The 16,981-nt window shown below is 38.1% G+C and overlaps 1 protein-coding gene and 1 long non-coding RNA gene across 2 annotated transcripts in view; both read right to left on the bottom strand.

Moving 5' to 3' along the window:
- The window catches only part of RARB (retinoic acid receptor, beta), a 424,977-nt gene extending 415,486 nt beyond the window's left edge, over nucleotides 1-9,491 (bottom strand). The window contains exon 1 of the mRNA XM_011956243.1: nucleotides 9,248-9,491. Within this exon, the coding sequence (XP_011811633.1) occupies nucleotides 9,248-9,425 (178 nt within the window). The 5' untranslated portion in view covers nucleotides 9,426-9,491. The remainder of the gene's footprint in view (nucleotides 1-9,247) is intronic.
- Nucleotides 9,492-9,517: 26 nt separating this feature from the next.
- LOC105521897 overlaps nucleotides 9,518-16,981 on the bottom strand; it is a 505,254-nt gene continuing 497,790 nt past the window's right edge. The window contains exon 6 of the long non-coding RNA XR_001003355.1: nucleotides 9,518-9,704. This is a non-coding gene — a long non-coding RNA (uncharacterized LOC105521897). The remainder of the gene's footprint in view (nucleotides 9,705-16,981) is intronic.

The following is a 16,981-nucleotide window of genomic DNA, read 5'->3' on the forward strand; positions in this document are numbered from 1 at the left end:
ATAATCTCGGATAAGGAGAACTAATGGGGACAGATATAAAGACCAGGACACCAGCAGTGTGTAGAATTAATTACATAACAAAATTAGCTCTAAGTATAAGGGAGAAGATAATAAGTGTTATTGCAGGAGAGATGCTAGGGCTGGACAGAGGAGTCGTTAAAATTTGACTGTTGAAAGATTGTCCAATAATTTTGGACGCTAGAAGCTGAGGCAAAGTCAATACAGAAGTTTGTATGATAAATGTATAGTATACAAATCCTAAAGAGAGACTGCCAGAGAAGCCAATAAAGTGATGTTCAAGATAATACAGAACTGATAATTATAATAAGATCACTGCCACCAATAATCCCTCGGTGACTGTAACTTAAATATGAATTTGTAATATGAATGGTTTTTCTGAAGAATCTCACAGACTCCAATTTGACAGTGATGAGTAATCCTGAAGGGTTTTGAGGCAAAGGCTTTAAAATGAAGAATAAAATGAATATTAAAGAGAACATGTTGAGGTCAAGAAAGGAGATGGGAGTTTGCCATCCAGTAAGATAAAATGAAAACCAGAGGAAGAGAAAGAAATTCATTCTGAAAAATTGTGAACATTGTGAATTATAATCATGGACTTGTAGCTGCCAGGACCAAGACAGATTGGCTATGTAGTAATAAAAAAAAATATTTTCTTCAAATATTATTCATTAGTCCAAGCCAAAGAAGCCACATAAAGTAGGAAAAGAAAGTCATTATAAGGATAAAAGTATGAGAAAATAAACAAATTAATGGATATTTTTAGAGGGAGGAAGTTTCAAAAACATAGTTTTTTCTTTTTAGTAGTAAGAAGTTATAGTCCCTGTATCAGTTTTCTAGAGTTGCTGTCACAAAATGCCACAAACAGTTCTGTAGGCCAGAAGTCCAAAACCAAGGTGCTGGCAGGGTTGGCTCCTTCTAAGAGCTGTGAGGGAGATGTGCTCCATGCCCTCTCCTAGCTCCTGGTGGCTTGCCAGCAGTCTTTGGCTTTTGGCAGCTAGCTCCAATCTTCACATGTGTCTCTATCTCTTTGTCTAAATTTCCCCTTTTTATAAGGACATAGTCATGCCAGATTAGGGCCCACGCTAACGGCCTCATCTTAAGTCAATCCTATTTCCAAATAAGGCTATATTCACAGGTACTGGAGGTTAAGCCCTCAACATCTCTTTGGAGGACACAATTTAACCCATAATAATTTTAGAATTGTTCCTGCTAAATACTAATATAATGTTTCATTGGAGATAGAATCTGACACCACACACAAGTGAAAACCCATCATTCTCATGGATTTACCCAGAAAATTCTCACAGCGCTTCTGAGGTGTCTAACACAATACCTAACACAACACATATGTGTTAAATATATATCAGAAGAGTGAATTCATTGTAACAATACCTTTGAGTCCCTTTTGTACCCTTTGGGGACATTGGCTACAGTGGCTACACATCAAGAAATGAAGGCAAGGGCTAGATGGTTCCTTCCTAACCCCATATGCCATTCAAGACAGGAGACTTTCCTGCTTTCCCTGGGCTTTCTGCATATGGCTCTTCCCAGCACCATGCCCACTACCCCATGGCTGGCATAATCGCTGATTCTGGTGTTGCAAGCCCTCTTCGGTCCATCTCACTTATAAACTCCCTTCCTCTCCTCTTAACAGCTAGAGCATTTATTTTCTAGTCAGTTTATTTCACACTGTTAGTTATTTTTTCACTAATTCATTTATGTATTCATTCATTCACTCATTCATTCCAAAGATTCTCAGCCCTCTGGACCTAATGCTCCCTTTAGCAACATATATCACGTGCTGTATGATTCCAAAATGAAAGTCATAGGTAATGTAGGCCACCTACGCATGTAATTCCAAAGAAGTTAATACATTTCTCTGACTGCAATACCAAAGATAGATGGAAAAATGTAATTTGTAATAAAGTAATGGTTATTTCAATGTGTAATTGTTCAGGCATAAAGAAGTGATAAGATGCTTGCCCCTCTATGCATAATTACAGTGAATGTTTTAGCTACAAATGCAGATTAATGTAAGTTTGTGGTATTGGCGACTTGAATACCAAGAACAGCACTGCCATCAGTGACATGGTTTTATAAAATGATGAACGACTCTCAGAAAAGTTCCCAACAGAACAAAGATCAACCTACTATTGACTTGCATGGCAATTAATGTCCTAAATAATTTAGGGTATAATAAAAGCATAAAACAATGTTTTGCATTTATATGTAAAATGAAGTCATGATTTGGGATCAGTTCATCATAATTTATTTGGTCGGGGGTCGGTTCTTAACAGCAATGCCTGGTGGGACATCGAAAAGTCATGAGAACACGAGGCACTTCTTTATTACTTGCAACTATCGCATACATTGAAGGACATTCAGCCTCCTAGCCTCTGCCCACTAAATCTCTACAGTGCTCCCAATGAGCATGGCACCCAAAAGCATATCTACAAGTTTCTAAAATTCTCTCACCAGCAAGAATCATTGATTCAATCATCCCACAAAGATGAAATGGGTTTCCACTATGTCTGACGTATTAGATTAACAGACAAGCAGAGGAGGAAAAGTTATGAAAACAACTAAAGACAGCAGAATAAGACACGCATAGTAAATCAAAGTACTTAGGATGCACAGTGGGTACCCGGGTGGGAGAGAATGTTACAAGCTTTATAAAATCTAGGTCCTGAAGGGCAAAGAGAGATCAGGGTTTTAGATCTAAATGGTTTTCAGTGATTATGACTTCTCAGTAGGAATGCAACATCCTTAAAGACAGACACAGTGCTTTAAAAATTTGTGTGTCCCCTCAATATCCACAGCAAACATAGACTTATGAAAAGAGGACTGACTTTGGTCAGAACAAGAAGAGTTCAAGCCCAGCCCCACCACTGAGAAAACTTTGAAAAGTTGATTACCTGGATCTTACCTTCTCTATTTCCGTTTTCCAGTTGGCAGATAGAGGTAATATATGCAGCAAAATAAATGTTATTTTTCATAGCAAGGTTAAAAAAAATCAAGGGAATTGATATCACCCGCCCATTAGTTGGTCTGGGAGCCCTAAGTTTTTGGAGGTACTCAAATAACAGGACTAATTAGATTCGTTCTTTCTCTCTCTCCCTCTCTTTTTCTACCTTCCTCTTTCCTTCTCCCCCTCCCTCTTCTTCTACATAAAATTACAAAGATTCATTCAAACGTCAGAGGGAACTAAAGGAGAAAACATAGAAACAAAGACAGAATAAGGTGCTGCATCATGTCAGTGACAAGGCATAAATCACCAGAGCTTTTGTGGGACTGCCTGGGGTACATCCTGAAGATGGCCCAGGCCACTCCGCCTGACCTCATGTCCACCTACCTGCATGGAGGCTAATCTCCCATCACTCAAGGTCATCTGAATATAGGCTATCTGAAATCGATAGGAGTTGCAGATGCATGAGTTCATTGAGGCAGAACTTTAAAACATGAGATATGGAAAGTCTGACTTTCTATAATGAACTCAGTCAACTCAAAGCCATTGTCATGATTCTAACTTTTCCAAAGTTCAATTTTTATAAGGTTAAAATGCTCTTTCTAAATGTCTACATTTTAACTATCTAATAAATACAACCAGGATGTCTTTATCTAAAGGAATTCTAACACAAATTCTTAAACCATTATTCCATCTTTTCTCCATTCTTAGCCCTTCCTTGTATATATTCTTTCATCATGTCCTCCAGAGGTAAAAAATGATTGGCAGGAGTAACTTGAAGGTAAATTCATTCCTGTCTTTATCATGGCCTCTATGGACTGAAAGCCTACCTCTACTTAGGGACACACTTCCACAATTGGGACACTCCTTTGGGCATTGTAGTTAATTTGATGAAAGTGAATGATATTCTTTTTGTTTTTAATTCATGTTCATATATTCTTGATCCCTCTGGGGGGTAAAGATCAAAAAACAGAATGAGCTCAGCCCCTCATTAGAACTCTTCTGAGGATTATTAGATTGATGCAAAAGTAATCATGGTTCTTGCCATTACTTTTAATGGCAACGTGATTACTTAATACATGTTATACTCAACCAGAGTCTGGGGAAATTGTAGAAACACCAAAAAGACACAAAGATTCTTGTATCTTGGGGGAAGAGAGGCACTGAAGTAATCAATACCTATTCACCTTTAAGGAATGGTCTCTTAAAATAATACACATATGACTCTGGGCCTAAGAAAGTCCACTAAAATAATTCCATGATGTCAACAGTGTAAACTCTATTTCTCAAACATTCAAAGCCTTTGATCCCCCTAAGCCAATGATCAAAGGCAGGTGAAATGTGCAAAACTGTTATAACTGAGTTTACTCAAATTCCCAAGAAGTGTCTTACTTCCACTTATTTTTATTTGGTTTAACAACGTAAGGATACACAGATATAAACGATACTATTATGTTTGACTTTTACAAAATACCAGCAATATGTTAAGTCCCTGATATCTTAAAATCAAATGTGATTCCTGTCCAGTAGAGTCATTGTGTAAGTTTAAGGACAAACATAACTCAACAGGAAGAAGACAAGACTACGGAGTAAAAGGTGACGGTAGAAATTAATGAGTTGGATTTACTTGCCATCAATCTGCATATATCTAAAACAGGATCCACACCTCTGAGCCAATTGTCCCTAACATGTAAGAAGGAAATTCAATCTGTGAGCACACCCTGCTTTAGACAAGCTAGGTAACAAGGCTCTTCTTAGTTTAAGACAAAAAATAGAAACAAGACTCATTTTATGTTCTGTCATTGGTAATTCTGAGATTGCACAGCCTGTCTCTCCAGAAGGTTGGGATTTTTTAAGCAAATACCCTATTTTGTGATTTTGACAGGAGAGCACTTTCTGATCATTAAAGAAGCAAGGGAAAAGAATTCACATTTTAAGATGCTGGAGTTAAACTAAGATCATTCTGAGAGAGGTTCTGAAGCCAAAACACTTAACAATATTTTCCAGCTTGCAACAACCTATAAAAAGCACATGTGCAGCAATAAAACAAAACAAGCAGCCATGAAAGGAACATAAAGAGAGACAGACAGACAGTTGTCCAACTCTCACAGAGAGCCCTACCACATAATATTTTGAGTGTTCCCTGGCATAGCATATCAGGCTCTTCTCCCATTGGAAGTCATGCTTATCAAAGGCACTGCGGTGGCACCCTTTCAAATCTCCATTGTGATGAAAACCGATAGTAGCTTCCATAGTAGTTGATTAAATTAAAGAGGATGCAAGGTCCTTTAAATATCCATCATCTCCAAGGACTCTCTGGAACATCGTGGAAAAAAGATGTCCACGATGGGGCTGTGAATTTTCCAAGGGATTGTACTGGCCTCATTGCCCAAAACACTGGGAAAGACATGCACACTGGGGTCTCGAGGTCTGGATGTGGAATTTGACTCCAACATTAACTGGTTATGTAAACTCTTTACTCTCTCTAAGCCTCCTGGTCTTTATCTGTAAAATGGGACTTCTGTAATGTCCTGGCAGTGACGTCGAGGCTATTAAAAAGACTAAGAATGGCATACACTAAATGCTCTGTGGGTAATCCAGGATGTGCTCAATGCATGGTAGTTTTTCTTATTACATATGTTAACTCCCCCTTTTTTCATACGTTCCCTGTATTCTAAGCTTAGAGAGACTCTATGCTGTAAAAATTAAGTCAGAATGCAAAGACAAGGGCATGTACACACAGAAGATGCTTTCAAGTTCTCTTCTGCAAGTATCTTTTCTTCTTTAAGGTAGAAAGCTCTTGAGAACAGACCTTCTGAAAAGTGGCCACATCTTCCCCTCTGAATTGCCAGAGGTCACAAATTATCATACTAATAGCCAAGTATTCCACACTGCAAAAGAACAGGGCCCACCCCTGCAAATGGCATGTGGACCAGGAGAAACTTGAGTTATGTGAAATCATCGCCTATTAGAGTTGAAAAGATTTTGGGGATGACCTGATTTCACCCCTTTATAGTACAAGTTTCCTTCCTAATTTAGACTCCACCTTCATTCTTAAAAGATTTAGATATATAGTAAAAGGCTGTCCTGTAAATAACATAGTTGATAGAACAGAAATTCAGAGAGGTTAGATGACTGCAAAGTAGATACAACATCAAGGACATGTTTACGTGTGGGAATGGAGTCACTGTGCTGTAGGCTTAGAGAAGTTCAATATGCAGAGCTCAGGTTCAGGTCTAGGAGATAAGGCTGACCAGAGTCAGAAGTGAATGAGGGAAGGGTGAGGAGCAGGTATAACTTCAGTAGCTGCTATGGAAATTGTTCTTACTTGCTTTTGAGGTAGAGAATTCTTGAGCCTTTACAATTACTTAGTGCTGACAGACCCTCACTACAGGGGCAGGAGAATTTATTCTTTCTAGTGAGCTTCAGAATCAAGACACGTACAGATAACAAAAGAGATATCAGTAAGTCCTACAGTTCAATGACATGAATCTCTTTACAGTCATTCTCCATTATGTTTGTTCCCTTTTTATTCCACATTGGTCAGCTTTTCCACCCAAGTATGTGTATTGCTAGTTATTGAGTCTTTACAGAATTTGGCTACCTTCCTACTAATCTCAGTACATGGATAAAACCTTAAATTTATTTTTAGCCAAGTCTGTGGGTAATTTTCAAGACTTTATCCTTTTCTAGGAACTTTTGAAAACATGGGCTTTAGCAAAGACAATTCTTCCTTTGAGGGCCAACTAACAGAGTCATATTCACAGTGACTTCTTCTAATCATTTCCATCTGAGCAGCTTTCATGTGCTTCGACTGTAGCAAGAAATAATAAAACAAGGTATTAGGGTATGAAGTAAGTCATCTTTGATGTTTCCAGCCTGAACTTTCTGTACCTAGTCCTTTTTCTGCCCCTTCTCCAAACACATTTCAAGGTGCAGTTACTTAGCATTCTGCTTACAAGGCCTTCAAGAAAAAAGTCATCAATTATTTATCCTTTTTTTTTTTTGAACTTCAAACCCTCTCTTTCCAAAGGTTGAATCTATATATAACCAGTTTTGATCTAGAAAATGACAACTGCATTATAGTTCAATCTAATAGTAATGGCATCTTGTACTTTATTGGTAACTGTGAAATAAAAATAATTACCTTGTATTTTGAGTGGAAAAGAGGCTTAGATATGATATATCTCAACCACTCTTCCATTTAATATGCTCCACATTTTCCTTAAAATCAGTAGTAGCCAAGACCAGGTGCGGTGGCTCACGCCTATAATCCCAGCACTTTGGGAGGCTGAGGTGGGCAGATCACGAGGTCAAGAGATTGAGACTATTCTGGCCAACATGGTGAATCCATGTATCTACTAAAAATACAAAAATTAGCTGGGTGTGGTGGTACGTGCCTGTAGTCCCAGCTACTCAAGAGGCTGAGGCAGGAGAATCACTTGAACCCAGAAGGTGGAGGTTGCAGTGAGCCAAGATCACACCACTGCTCTCTGGTCTGGTGACAGAGAGAGATATCATCTCAAAAAAATAAATCAATGAAAGATAAATAAAAATAAAAATAAAAATAAATCAGTAGCCAAAGAAGCCTAAAGCCCAGAGTTGCTTTTGGGAACCTAGAGGTTTCAGGCTGCCCTAGAGTCTCAATCTGCTAAATTTGATCATTCAGCATGGGAATCCTACTCATCTCAATTTCTTGGCTACATCTACAAAATATGCTTCTGATCTCAGGAAAGAAACCTGTTAAAATGTGCTATCAGGCCAGTTGAGCAATGGGATTACAGGCTCATAGGTGAAATTTTAATGACTTTATCAATCATTTAGACCTCCTCATTTGCTAGCTAAAAGTAACTTCATTACATCATTTGCATATTGGGTGAACATGATTTGAAACAGCACTTGTGTCAGCAAGATATTTTGAGTGCTGGTACTATGTCCGTTTCTCTGGATAGTCAATAAGCCGCTTTGGCTGCTTCAACTTTCAGTTTGAACTTCAGAAGCATGGGAGAAGGGTTTTAGGCAATTCCAGAGACATTAGGGTCATATGATCAAGCCAGAAATTCAAAACACAGAAGGAAAGAGTCATTAGCAAATCAAGTCACTGTTTATCAGGAATGATAGAGCACTATGATTGCAATCAACATCCCAAAAGTGAAAATCTGCCATCTGTTTGCCTACCTGTCAGTCTGTCTGTCCGTCCAAACATCCATCCCCTACTATTTTTGAAGGCACTGCACTAGGGATTCTACGTAGGTAGAACAAGCTCCCTGCTTTCAGTGAGCTAAGGGTGTAGTAGAAGGACTGAGTGAAGGCACGAAGAGCAAACTATAGAAAGATTAAGGTGGTATCCCAAAGATACCACGCTAATATTTGGGGGAAGTCCTTAAAGAGAAGCAAAATGCAAAACAATCACCAGGAAGAGTTACAAAGAGCTCCTGTTGCTCTGAGCCAGAAAGAGCTTGGAGAACATGCTGTGGATGCCTGTTGTTAAATCAATATGCCTTTTCACCTCCAGATGCTAAACCAAGTAAGTTATTATTAACAGGTGGAAAAGCTCGCTGGCTACCACAGTTTGTCTTTAAACAGGCAGAACTTTCTAAAAATTGCACAATATTGACGTTTCAATGTGGAAGTCATATCAGTCTTGGAGAATTCTAACTTTGACTATTTTTATTTTATAGTACCTTATACAGAAAAATTTAAGGGAAGATCTGGGATAAGAAATAGCTAGTACAGAAACAAAAGGTGTCAAAGACACTAAAAAAGCTTAATGTGATAGGAATTGGTAGCAAAGGTCTATGGGAAGTTGAGAACAATTACAGAAATCATTTGTACACAGGAAATAAGTACAAGATTCAAAGGAGATCTCACAACCAAAATAGATTTTACCTCTAGTATTATCATTAGTAATTTTTATGGTATCATCTCCTAATTCACTGCTTCCATTATTTATCACATGGCCAATTTCTTTAGGTATTGACCACAGATGTTTTGCCCCATATGCTCATTACGTTTTGTGTTTGCATTTTATGAAATAGAGCAAAATACCAAAGCAGCTTTGAATGGGCTGAATTCTAAAATTTGCCACTTATCTAGTTTCAAATCATATCTCTTTCCACAGAACTAAAAGTAGAATTCAAGACCAAAAGAAACCAGCAGCCAACGTAATAAGAAATTGCCCGGGATACCAACCATCCTGTTTTCTCAGGTCCCTTCATCCAATCAACCAAGAGAAAAGAGAGCAAATCCAGCAGGACTTACTTGCTGGTGATGGGGTGCTGCATCCACTGGGAGGCGGATGTCCATGAAGGCCATGGAGGGGAGGCAGGGAAAGTCCTCCGATGACAGGTGGAAAAAGTAATGGGTAGGGTGTGGCTGGATAGTGAGTCATGTGTCCATTCACTGCTGGGACCGGACATGCGTGGCCGCTAGTGGTCATGTTCCGGGCCTCACAGAAAGAAAGGTGCTCTGGAGCAGGAATACATCACTCCAGGTCTTGAACGAAAGTGAGGGAGGTAAATGCACTGTAGGAGTTGAGGCTGAGCTGTGTGCTGGGCCAAAGTTAAGATGGTTCAATTGATGACCTCGCTTCTTCCCAGCACGGCTTTTCCGCCTCTCATTTTGTTACACTGATTACAGGAAGGATGCTTTCGTCGTTCAGCTTCTCAGTTCAAGACCGGGGCTACACTAGCACCTTCAATTTTCAGAGCTGTTAATTCTGTAAGAAAAAAAAAAAAACATATGTATATATCACAAAGAAAAAATCTCTTCCTCTTCATCAAGTTATTATACAAAACATTTCCAATACTAATCCAGGTCTCCTAATTCCTTGTCTTCCTACAGTTACTACTTCCCAAAGAGTGTTAATTTTCTTTTCTCACATTCTAACATAGGCTACAACTTTTACACAATTTAAAAATAACTGACCATGTGATATTAAATAGCAAAACCCTCCATTTCGCTGTATCACTCTGCTAAATTTTTCTCCATGGCAGTTAAACAACTTGATATATTACATGTGGGAGTGTTTGTTTCAGTCTGTCTCCCCCATTAGCATGCACTCACCAGGAGGGCAGACTGTTTTTGTTAACAGTTATGCCTTAAGCTTCTAGAAGAGTACCTAACAAAAGAGAGACCCTGAGTATGTATTAGTTGAATGAATGACATTTTTTTCTTGCTTTTTTAGGGAAACTATTTAACGCTATTCTAACTGATACGCTTCCAAATTTTACTTCTTTTATATGAATAACTTTGGATTTTACTGTGGCTATTTGAAGTCATGTAGCCAAGATAAATAAAATTGTGGGAGGAACTATAACCTAATGAGAGAAAGAAAAATATTATGTATCATTTCTTTATTATCAACATCTTTCACAGTTGTGCATCCATCTATCCATCCATTTGTTGACCCATTTGTCTGTCTGTCCAATCACCTACTCACCAATCAAATCTCACTATTATGTGCCAGGCGCTAATGTAGGAACTAGAGATATATATAGTGCCAAAGGACACTAATGTGATTTCTGCCTTCACTGAGTTGCTAGTTTTAACAACTCTTGATTAAGGTCATATTGTGAAAGAAGTCTAAACTGCCCCACGATCCATGAAGGACAATCCAGAGATGCTCAACACCTAGGATTCCTTGAGACTGGCAATAGAAGAAGCTTAAATTCTAGAGCAGGCTGGATGTAAACTTCACAGCCTCACCTTAGACCTGATAACCAATATTAATTAGAAGCTCCCAAACTCTGCCCACTGAATGGCAACCTCTGAATGTATTCATGTGGCACACACACACACACACACACAAAAGATTCATGTGGCACAAAACAAGAGTACTTCAAGGCCAGAATAGAGTAGTTGTTAAGAGCATGATTCTAGAGCCAGTCTGTCCAGCTCAAATAATTCTGCCTCTTAGGCAATTATTTGTCCTTTCAATACGTTATTTTTTTTTCCTATAAAATAAGAATAATAGAATTTACTTCAGAATGGTATTGTGAAGATTAAATGAGGTAATACAACAGAAAAACAGTGTGTGGCATATAGTAAACACGAGGTAAATAGTAAACACTTGTTAAAAGTTTCTATTAACGTTAATATATTTGTTATGTCAAAATAATATGCTTCTCACAACAAGCTTGCTGGAATAGACAAGAGGTTTTGGGATTAAGGCAGGGAGACTATATTATAGTAATCCCAGCAAAAGAATATTAGGACTAAAGCTTATATCCTTGAAGTAAGGAAGAAAACAAGGGATCTGGGTAAGGTTGAGAACAATCACTCATTAAGGCTTCTTGACTTCAGTTTGTGAAGTGAGTCGGTTTGTTTCTTATAAACCCCACAATGTTCTAATCAAATATCATTTTCACTGGCTATTTACCACATGTGAGGCACCTCACTATAAGCTCTAACCCTTTTAAGGCAGATATTTTTTATTTTCCAGATGAGAAGAGTAAGTCTCAGGGAGTTTCAGTGAATTTCCCTCGATGTCACAGAGTAAGCACTCGGTAAGCCAGAATTTGAATCACCTTCTCTGCTCTTGCCCCTCTGCCAACCTAAGCTTATGTATCTTGAACGCCAATGTTATGCTGGTTGTACTCTACAGTGGAAAAACTCAGTGAGCAGTTGTGATGTTTGCTTCTGTCCTCACTTAGATGACATCTGCCCCAGGGACTTGAATCCCTGGCCTATTAATATTAAAAACGAACAGTGTCAACAGTGAGACCATATGGTCCCAGGCCCCCTAGTACTCCGCGGAACTTACAAAGGAGATGACATTGCCGGTTGGCTTATACAACACACTAACTCTAAAAATCCCCCTCAAAATATCAATGCCTTTTTCAAACTTTCTAACTACAACTTGTTTCTCTGATGAAAAGAAAGTAAACAGCCTCTGAATCCTTTTTATCTCAGAGGTGCTTCTGATGCTTTTTCTTCTTAAAAGCATACATTATCCAATATATTCAATAGTTTTATTTTGTAGTTTGTAGCAAATTAATTAGAAAATAAACAATACCATTTAGTATTTGCTGAGTTTCCACTCAATTTGATTTTTAAATCACACACAAAGCACAGCATTGTTATAAATGGTCTTTCTATCTCCATTTGACAAACTACCTCATTAACTGGTGGAGCTGACAGTTCAGCAAACCCACCCCCGCAGGGCACAATTCTGATTTTTAAAGCTGTTTGTTTGTTTTTTTTTAACCAACCAGGGACTGGTTGGGAAAAAAACCATTATTCCACCCTCAATAATCCTTCATTTCTCTTTGCTTCAAACACTGCAGATTGTCAGCATCTTGCCTGTCTGGTGGAGAGGTCTGGTATCATGTCTGGGATTTTTCTTTTTTTTTTTTTTTTAACTACTTATACTGATAATAGGCAAAAAAAAAAAAAAAATCAATGTGTCGAGAAAATCCCGACATTAGGTTGGTGGAAAATTGTCTGAGCAGTCACTGGGTCTATGTTCACATATGTGACTGATTAAGGCTATTCCTGGAAGCAGAGAATTTCCTTTGTTTCAGGCTTTTAGAAAAAAAGATTAGCAGTGCTCTTTTTTCTTTAAGCTTGATTTGAGTTTGGGCTCATCTGGGGTTCTTTCCTTCACCACCTCAGGCAAAGCAAACAGGAGCTGGTAGGAAGAGAGGAAGGAAGTAGAGACTGGGTTAGAAGGTCTTGGATCTACCAGCCCAGAGATTCTCTGGGTATCAGTTTCAGATTCTGTAAAAGAGGTCAAGTGAAGAGAAGTTGGCTTTATGTCACGTTTCTCAAACTGCATTTTCTAGAAAATAAGTGAAAAAAAAAAAAGATTAAAATAATTGTTTGCATAGTTGATACTGTTATGCAATAATCTGCCTTTGATAAACAAGATGCCAGACAGGAGGAACCATGATTGGTTTACTCACTAACCGCTTGAATCATACATGCACATTTAGTGGTGGGGTCTTGGTAATCTTTACAAATCTTAATATTTATGCCTGTGTCTATGATATCTTATTAACAAAATAATTTGTTTTTCTATTTTTCTATTTTTCTCCACACCTATGTATATAATTTTTCTCTAGTTTATTATTTTGGTTCTATGAAAACATTTTTAAAGTAACATATGAGTGATTTTCTATTACATTTCATTCACCAGAGGTCGTTTTTGCATTAAGTTTAGCTCAAATTTGCATGTAAGTTTCCAACCTTATACTTCTCAACAATTCAAATTTATTTTATAAACATAATACTTACAACATGATTTTTAAAAGTCAAATAGCTTCTTCAGATCAGTGATTCTCAAAGCGGGTCCCTCAGCTGGCAACATGAGCATCACCAGCAAACTGGTTAAAAATGCAAATTCTCCAGGCCACACCTGAGAGACCTACTGAATCAGAAACTCTGGAAAGAGCCACCCCTCACCTGCATTCTAACAAGCCCTCCAGAGGACTCCGATGCAGTAACATTTGAGAGCCACAGCTCTAGACATGAGGTTGGCAAATTTCTTCTGTAAAGAGCCAGAAAGTGAATATTTGAGACTGTGGTTCATACAGTCTCTGTCACTACTCCTCGACTCTCCTGTTGTAGCAACTGATTTGGCACAAAAGCAGCCACAGAGAATCCATACATGATTCGGTGTGGCTGGATTCCAATAAAGCATTATTTATAAAAACAGGCGGCCTGATGAATTTGACCCATGGGCCATGGTTTGCTGACCCCTGCTTGAGAATGATAAAGAATAACAGCTATCTATCCTTCCCATTCTTGAGTTCCCCTCAGAAGCAAGTACTTCAATTTCTTTTTTTTTTTTTTTTTGAAACAAGGTGTCGCTCTGTCACCCAGGCCTGAGTGCGGCAGCACAACCACAGTTCACTGCAGCCTCAACCACCTGAGCACAAGCAGTCTTTCCACTTCAGTCTCCAGAGTAGCTGGAACTATAGATGTGTGTCACTACGCCCAGCTAATTTTTGTATTTTCTGTAGAGATGTGGTTTTGCTATGTTGCCCAGGCTGGTCTCGAACTCCTGGACTCAAGTGATCTTCCTGCCTCAGCGTCCCAAAGTGCTGGGATTACAGGTATGAGTCACCGTGCCAAGTCAAAATTTTTTTTTATCTATTGGTTCCTACTATAACTATAACTCTCTTAAACTATTGCTCACACACAGAAACCTCTTTCTCCTCTTACTCCCAACATAATTTTATCACAATTTTAAAAATAAAAATCATTTACATTATATTTACATTATGACCAGATAAATACTGTTACAGTTGAGTTATGTGATATACTGCATTTATAGTTCTTATAAAATTGTTTTTTTTCCTGGAGTTAACAGCTTTATTTACATAATTTGATTAGTCTTCTTTATATCTGTGAATAATTCTTTTCTAAATCTCTAACAATTTTGTCTGACATGTCATGTGATAGATGAATTCCACAATTGGAGACATTCTTCCTGCTCCAGGGCTGATTGGCTTCTTTCCTAGCCACATGCACTGATGTCAGACTAGGACTTTCTATTATTGCTTCTCTCTTTTTTCGGAATCCCCATTTCCTGAAATTCATGTCTTTCTTTTCTGGCTTTCTGCAGTTGGGTAGCTTTTTTCCTAAGAGTTTTCTGAAGGATGTTATGTGGGAGGTAAATTTTTTGAGACTCTGCATGAATTACAATATTTTTGTGCTGCACTTCACATATGTTTAACAGTTTGGCTAGGTATAAAATTGTGGATTAGAAGTCATTTTTTTTAAACAGAATTTTAAGTATGTTGTGCCATTTCCCCAAGCTTTTTACATTGCTTTGGAAAAGTCCAGTATTATTCCGATTTCTGATCCTGTGTGTGAAATTCTTCCATTTCTTGTACTCTTCTCTTTAATCCCAAGGATCCCTTTCCTTGCTTTATTGTGTTATGCACTTGGTAAATGTATTCAATCTGCTGACTCAAGTCCTGTTAGGAAACATTTTATTTTACGCTTCCTTTGCTAATATCTTCCTTAACTTCTGTTTTGCTGTCTACATTTGAAAATCTTATTTAGATGGTAGACCTTCAGAATTGACTCTCTATATTTTCTATTTCCACTTCATCCATTTGTTCTCCTTTCTGGAAGATACCCTCACCTTTAACTTCCAATTACTCTATTGATTTTTTACATTTGTGGTAACACATTTTTAACATCTAAGAGTTTTTCTTGTCTTTTCTTATGTATACATTGTTCTTTGTCATGACTGTCATATATTTTCTGATTTTTTTTAGGATATTAAGAACAGTTCTAGGTGGGGCGTGGCTTCTCAAGCCTGTAAACCCAGCACTTTGAGAGGCTGAGGCAGGTGGATCACTTGAGATTAGGAGTTTGAGACTAGCCTGGCCAATCTGGTGAAACCCTGTCTCTACTAAAAATACAAAAAATTAGCCGGGCATGGTGGCACCTGCCTATAATCCCAGCTACTTGGGAGGCTGAGGCAGGAGAATCAATTGAACCTGGGGCGCGGAGGTTGCAATGAGTCAAAATTGTGCCACTGCATTCCAGCCTGGGCATCAGAGCAACACTCCATCTCAAAAAAGAAAAAGAAAAGAAAAGAGAGAAATGTTCTTTTCAGTGTTTTATTCTGCTTTCTATATTATTGACTCTTTCTCTTCACTTTTTTTCTGTTTTTATTTCCATTAACATTAGATGTATTTCTCATTTGTATTGTCTGCCAAATTCTCTAGTCTGTCCATTCATATTCAAAAGAGGAAGTTTATTGCAAATTGTTCTCATGGCTGAACCTTGTTGAACGAGTGAATTTCATAAAAAGTTATATAACTGCTACATTTATTTAATTGTGGGACTCCCCAAATGTCAGATTTATGGGCTTTTTATTTGGAACTCTTGGATAACTCCATTGAGCAATCCTGTAAGCATCTGCCCAGGTTAGGGTGGAAAGAAAAAACCTTATGAAAGACTCTAGTATTTGAATGGAGGAATGAGGCTGGGGCTGCTGGTAGACTTACTATGAAATATGTGGCCTTTCACATCTTCCTTCAGTTTTCAGTCCACCATTACCACCCTATGGTATATTCATGCTTGGTGTCTAGAACTCAGTAACCCCTCTGCTTTAGTTTCTTCAAAGAGTAGATTTACCTTTCTTACCAGGGATAGGTTACAATAATCAAGATAAAATTGGTAGAGGAGTGAATTTATCTTCTGCTTACTTGGAACAACAACCAATTTTCCTTTCAATCATCACTTCCTTGTTTCAGGATAGCTGGTGCCTCTGCTCTCTGGGACTGGCCAAGATTCCATAGCTAGTATCTCCTTGCATCCCCTTTTCATCTTCTTCTTTAGACACTTAGCAATCTGCTTTCAGTACTTTGTTCATTTATTTGACACTGCACATTTGCTCTCCATCTTCCAAAAAAGTTGGTGCCATCTCTTGTCAGTGATTAGCATCACTCATGTTCTTGTTACCTTTGATGATTTATACTTTTTACATCTCTTGTCATTTTAGTGAAGATTTGAGAACAGGAAAAAGTGCATGTCTTTTAATCCATTATATGTCACTGGATGTTCATTAAGTTTAAAAACAAGAGCTCTGTGGTCAAATAAGTTTGGGAAACCTACACTGGATGATTCCTTAACCTTTTCAGCTCTAAATGTCTTCTCTGAAGAGGGAGTTAAATAATAATTTAACTATGAGGAAACGTTTCACTCAAGACCACAGCTGAGACAAGATTAAATCAATAGCCAAGTTGGTATTCCCTTGTGGCAAGAGAAAGGCAGTAACAGCACCAATCTGAAATTGAACAATAAAAAAAGTGAGATTTGACCTGCCATTATGGACATGCCATGGGGCCGTGTCAAATGCTTCTACAAATATAAATAAAATAAAGATGGGATTTGACTTGCCTTAGACACACATCTGCAAATATAGTGGATAATGTCAAATGCCACTTAACACATTGATGACTTGATATGTGCTTTCTTGAAGACTCTACCTTAGAGAAAGGACCGTTATTAGAGTTGGCCTTGAGACACAGG

The sequence above is a fragment of the Colobus angolensis genome, unplaced genomic scaffold (genome assembly GCF_000951035.1).
Source record: "Colobus angolensis palliatus isolate OR3802 unplaced genomic scaffold, Cang.pa_1.0 Scaffold411, whole genome shotgun sequence".
Taxonomy (NCBI): Eukaryota; Metazoa; Chordata; class Mammalia; order Primates; family Cercopithecidae; genus Colobus; species Colobus angolensis.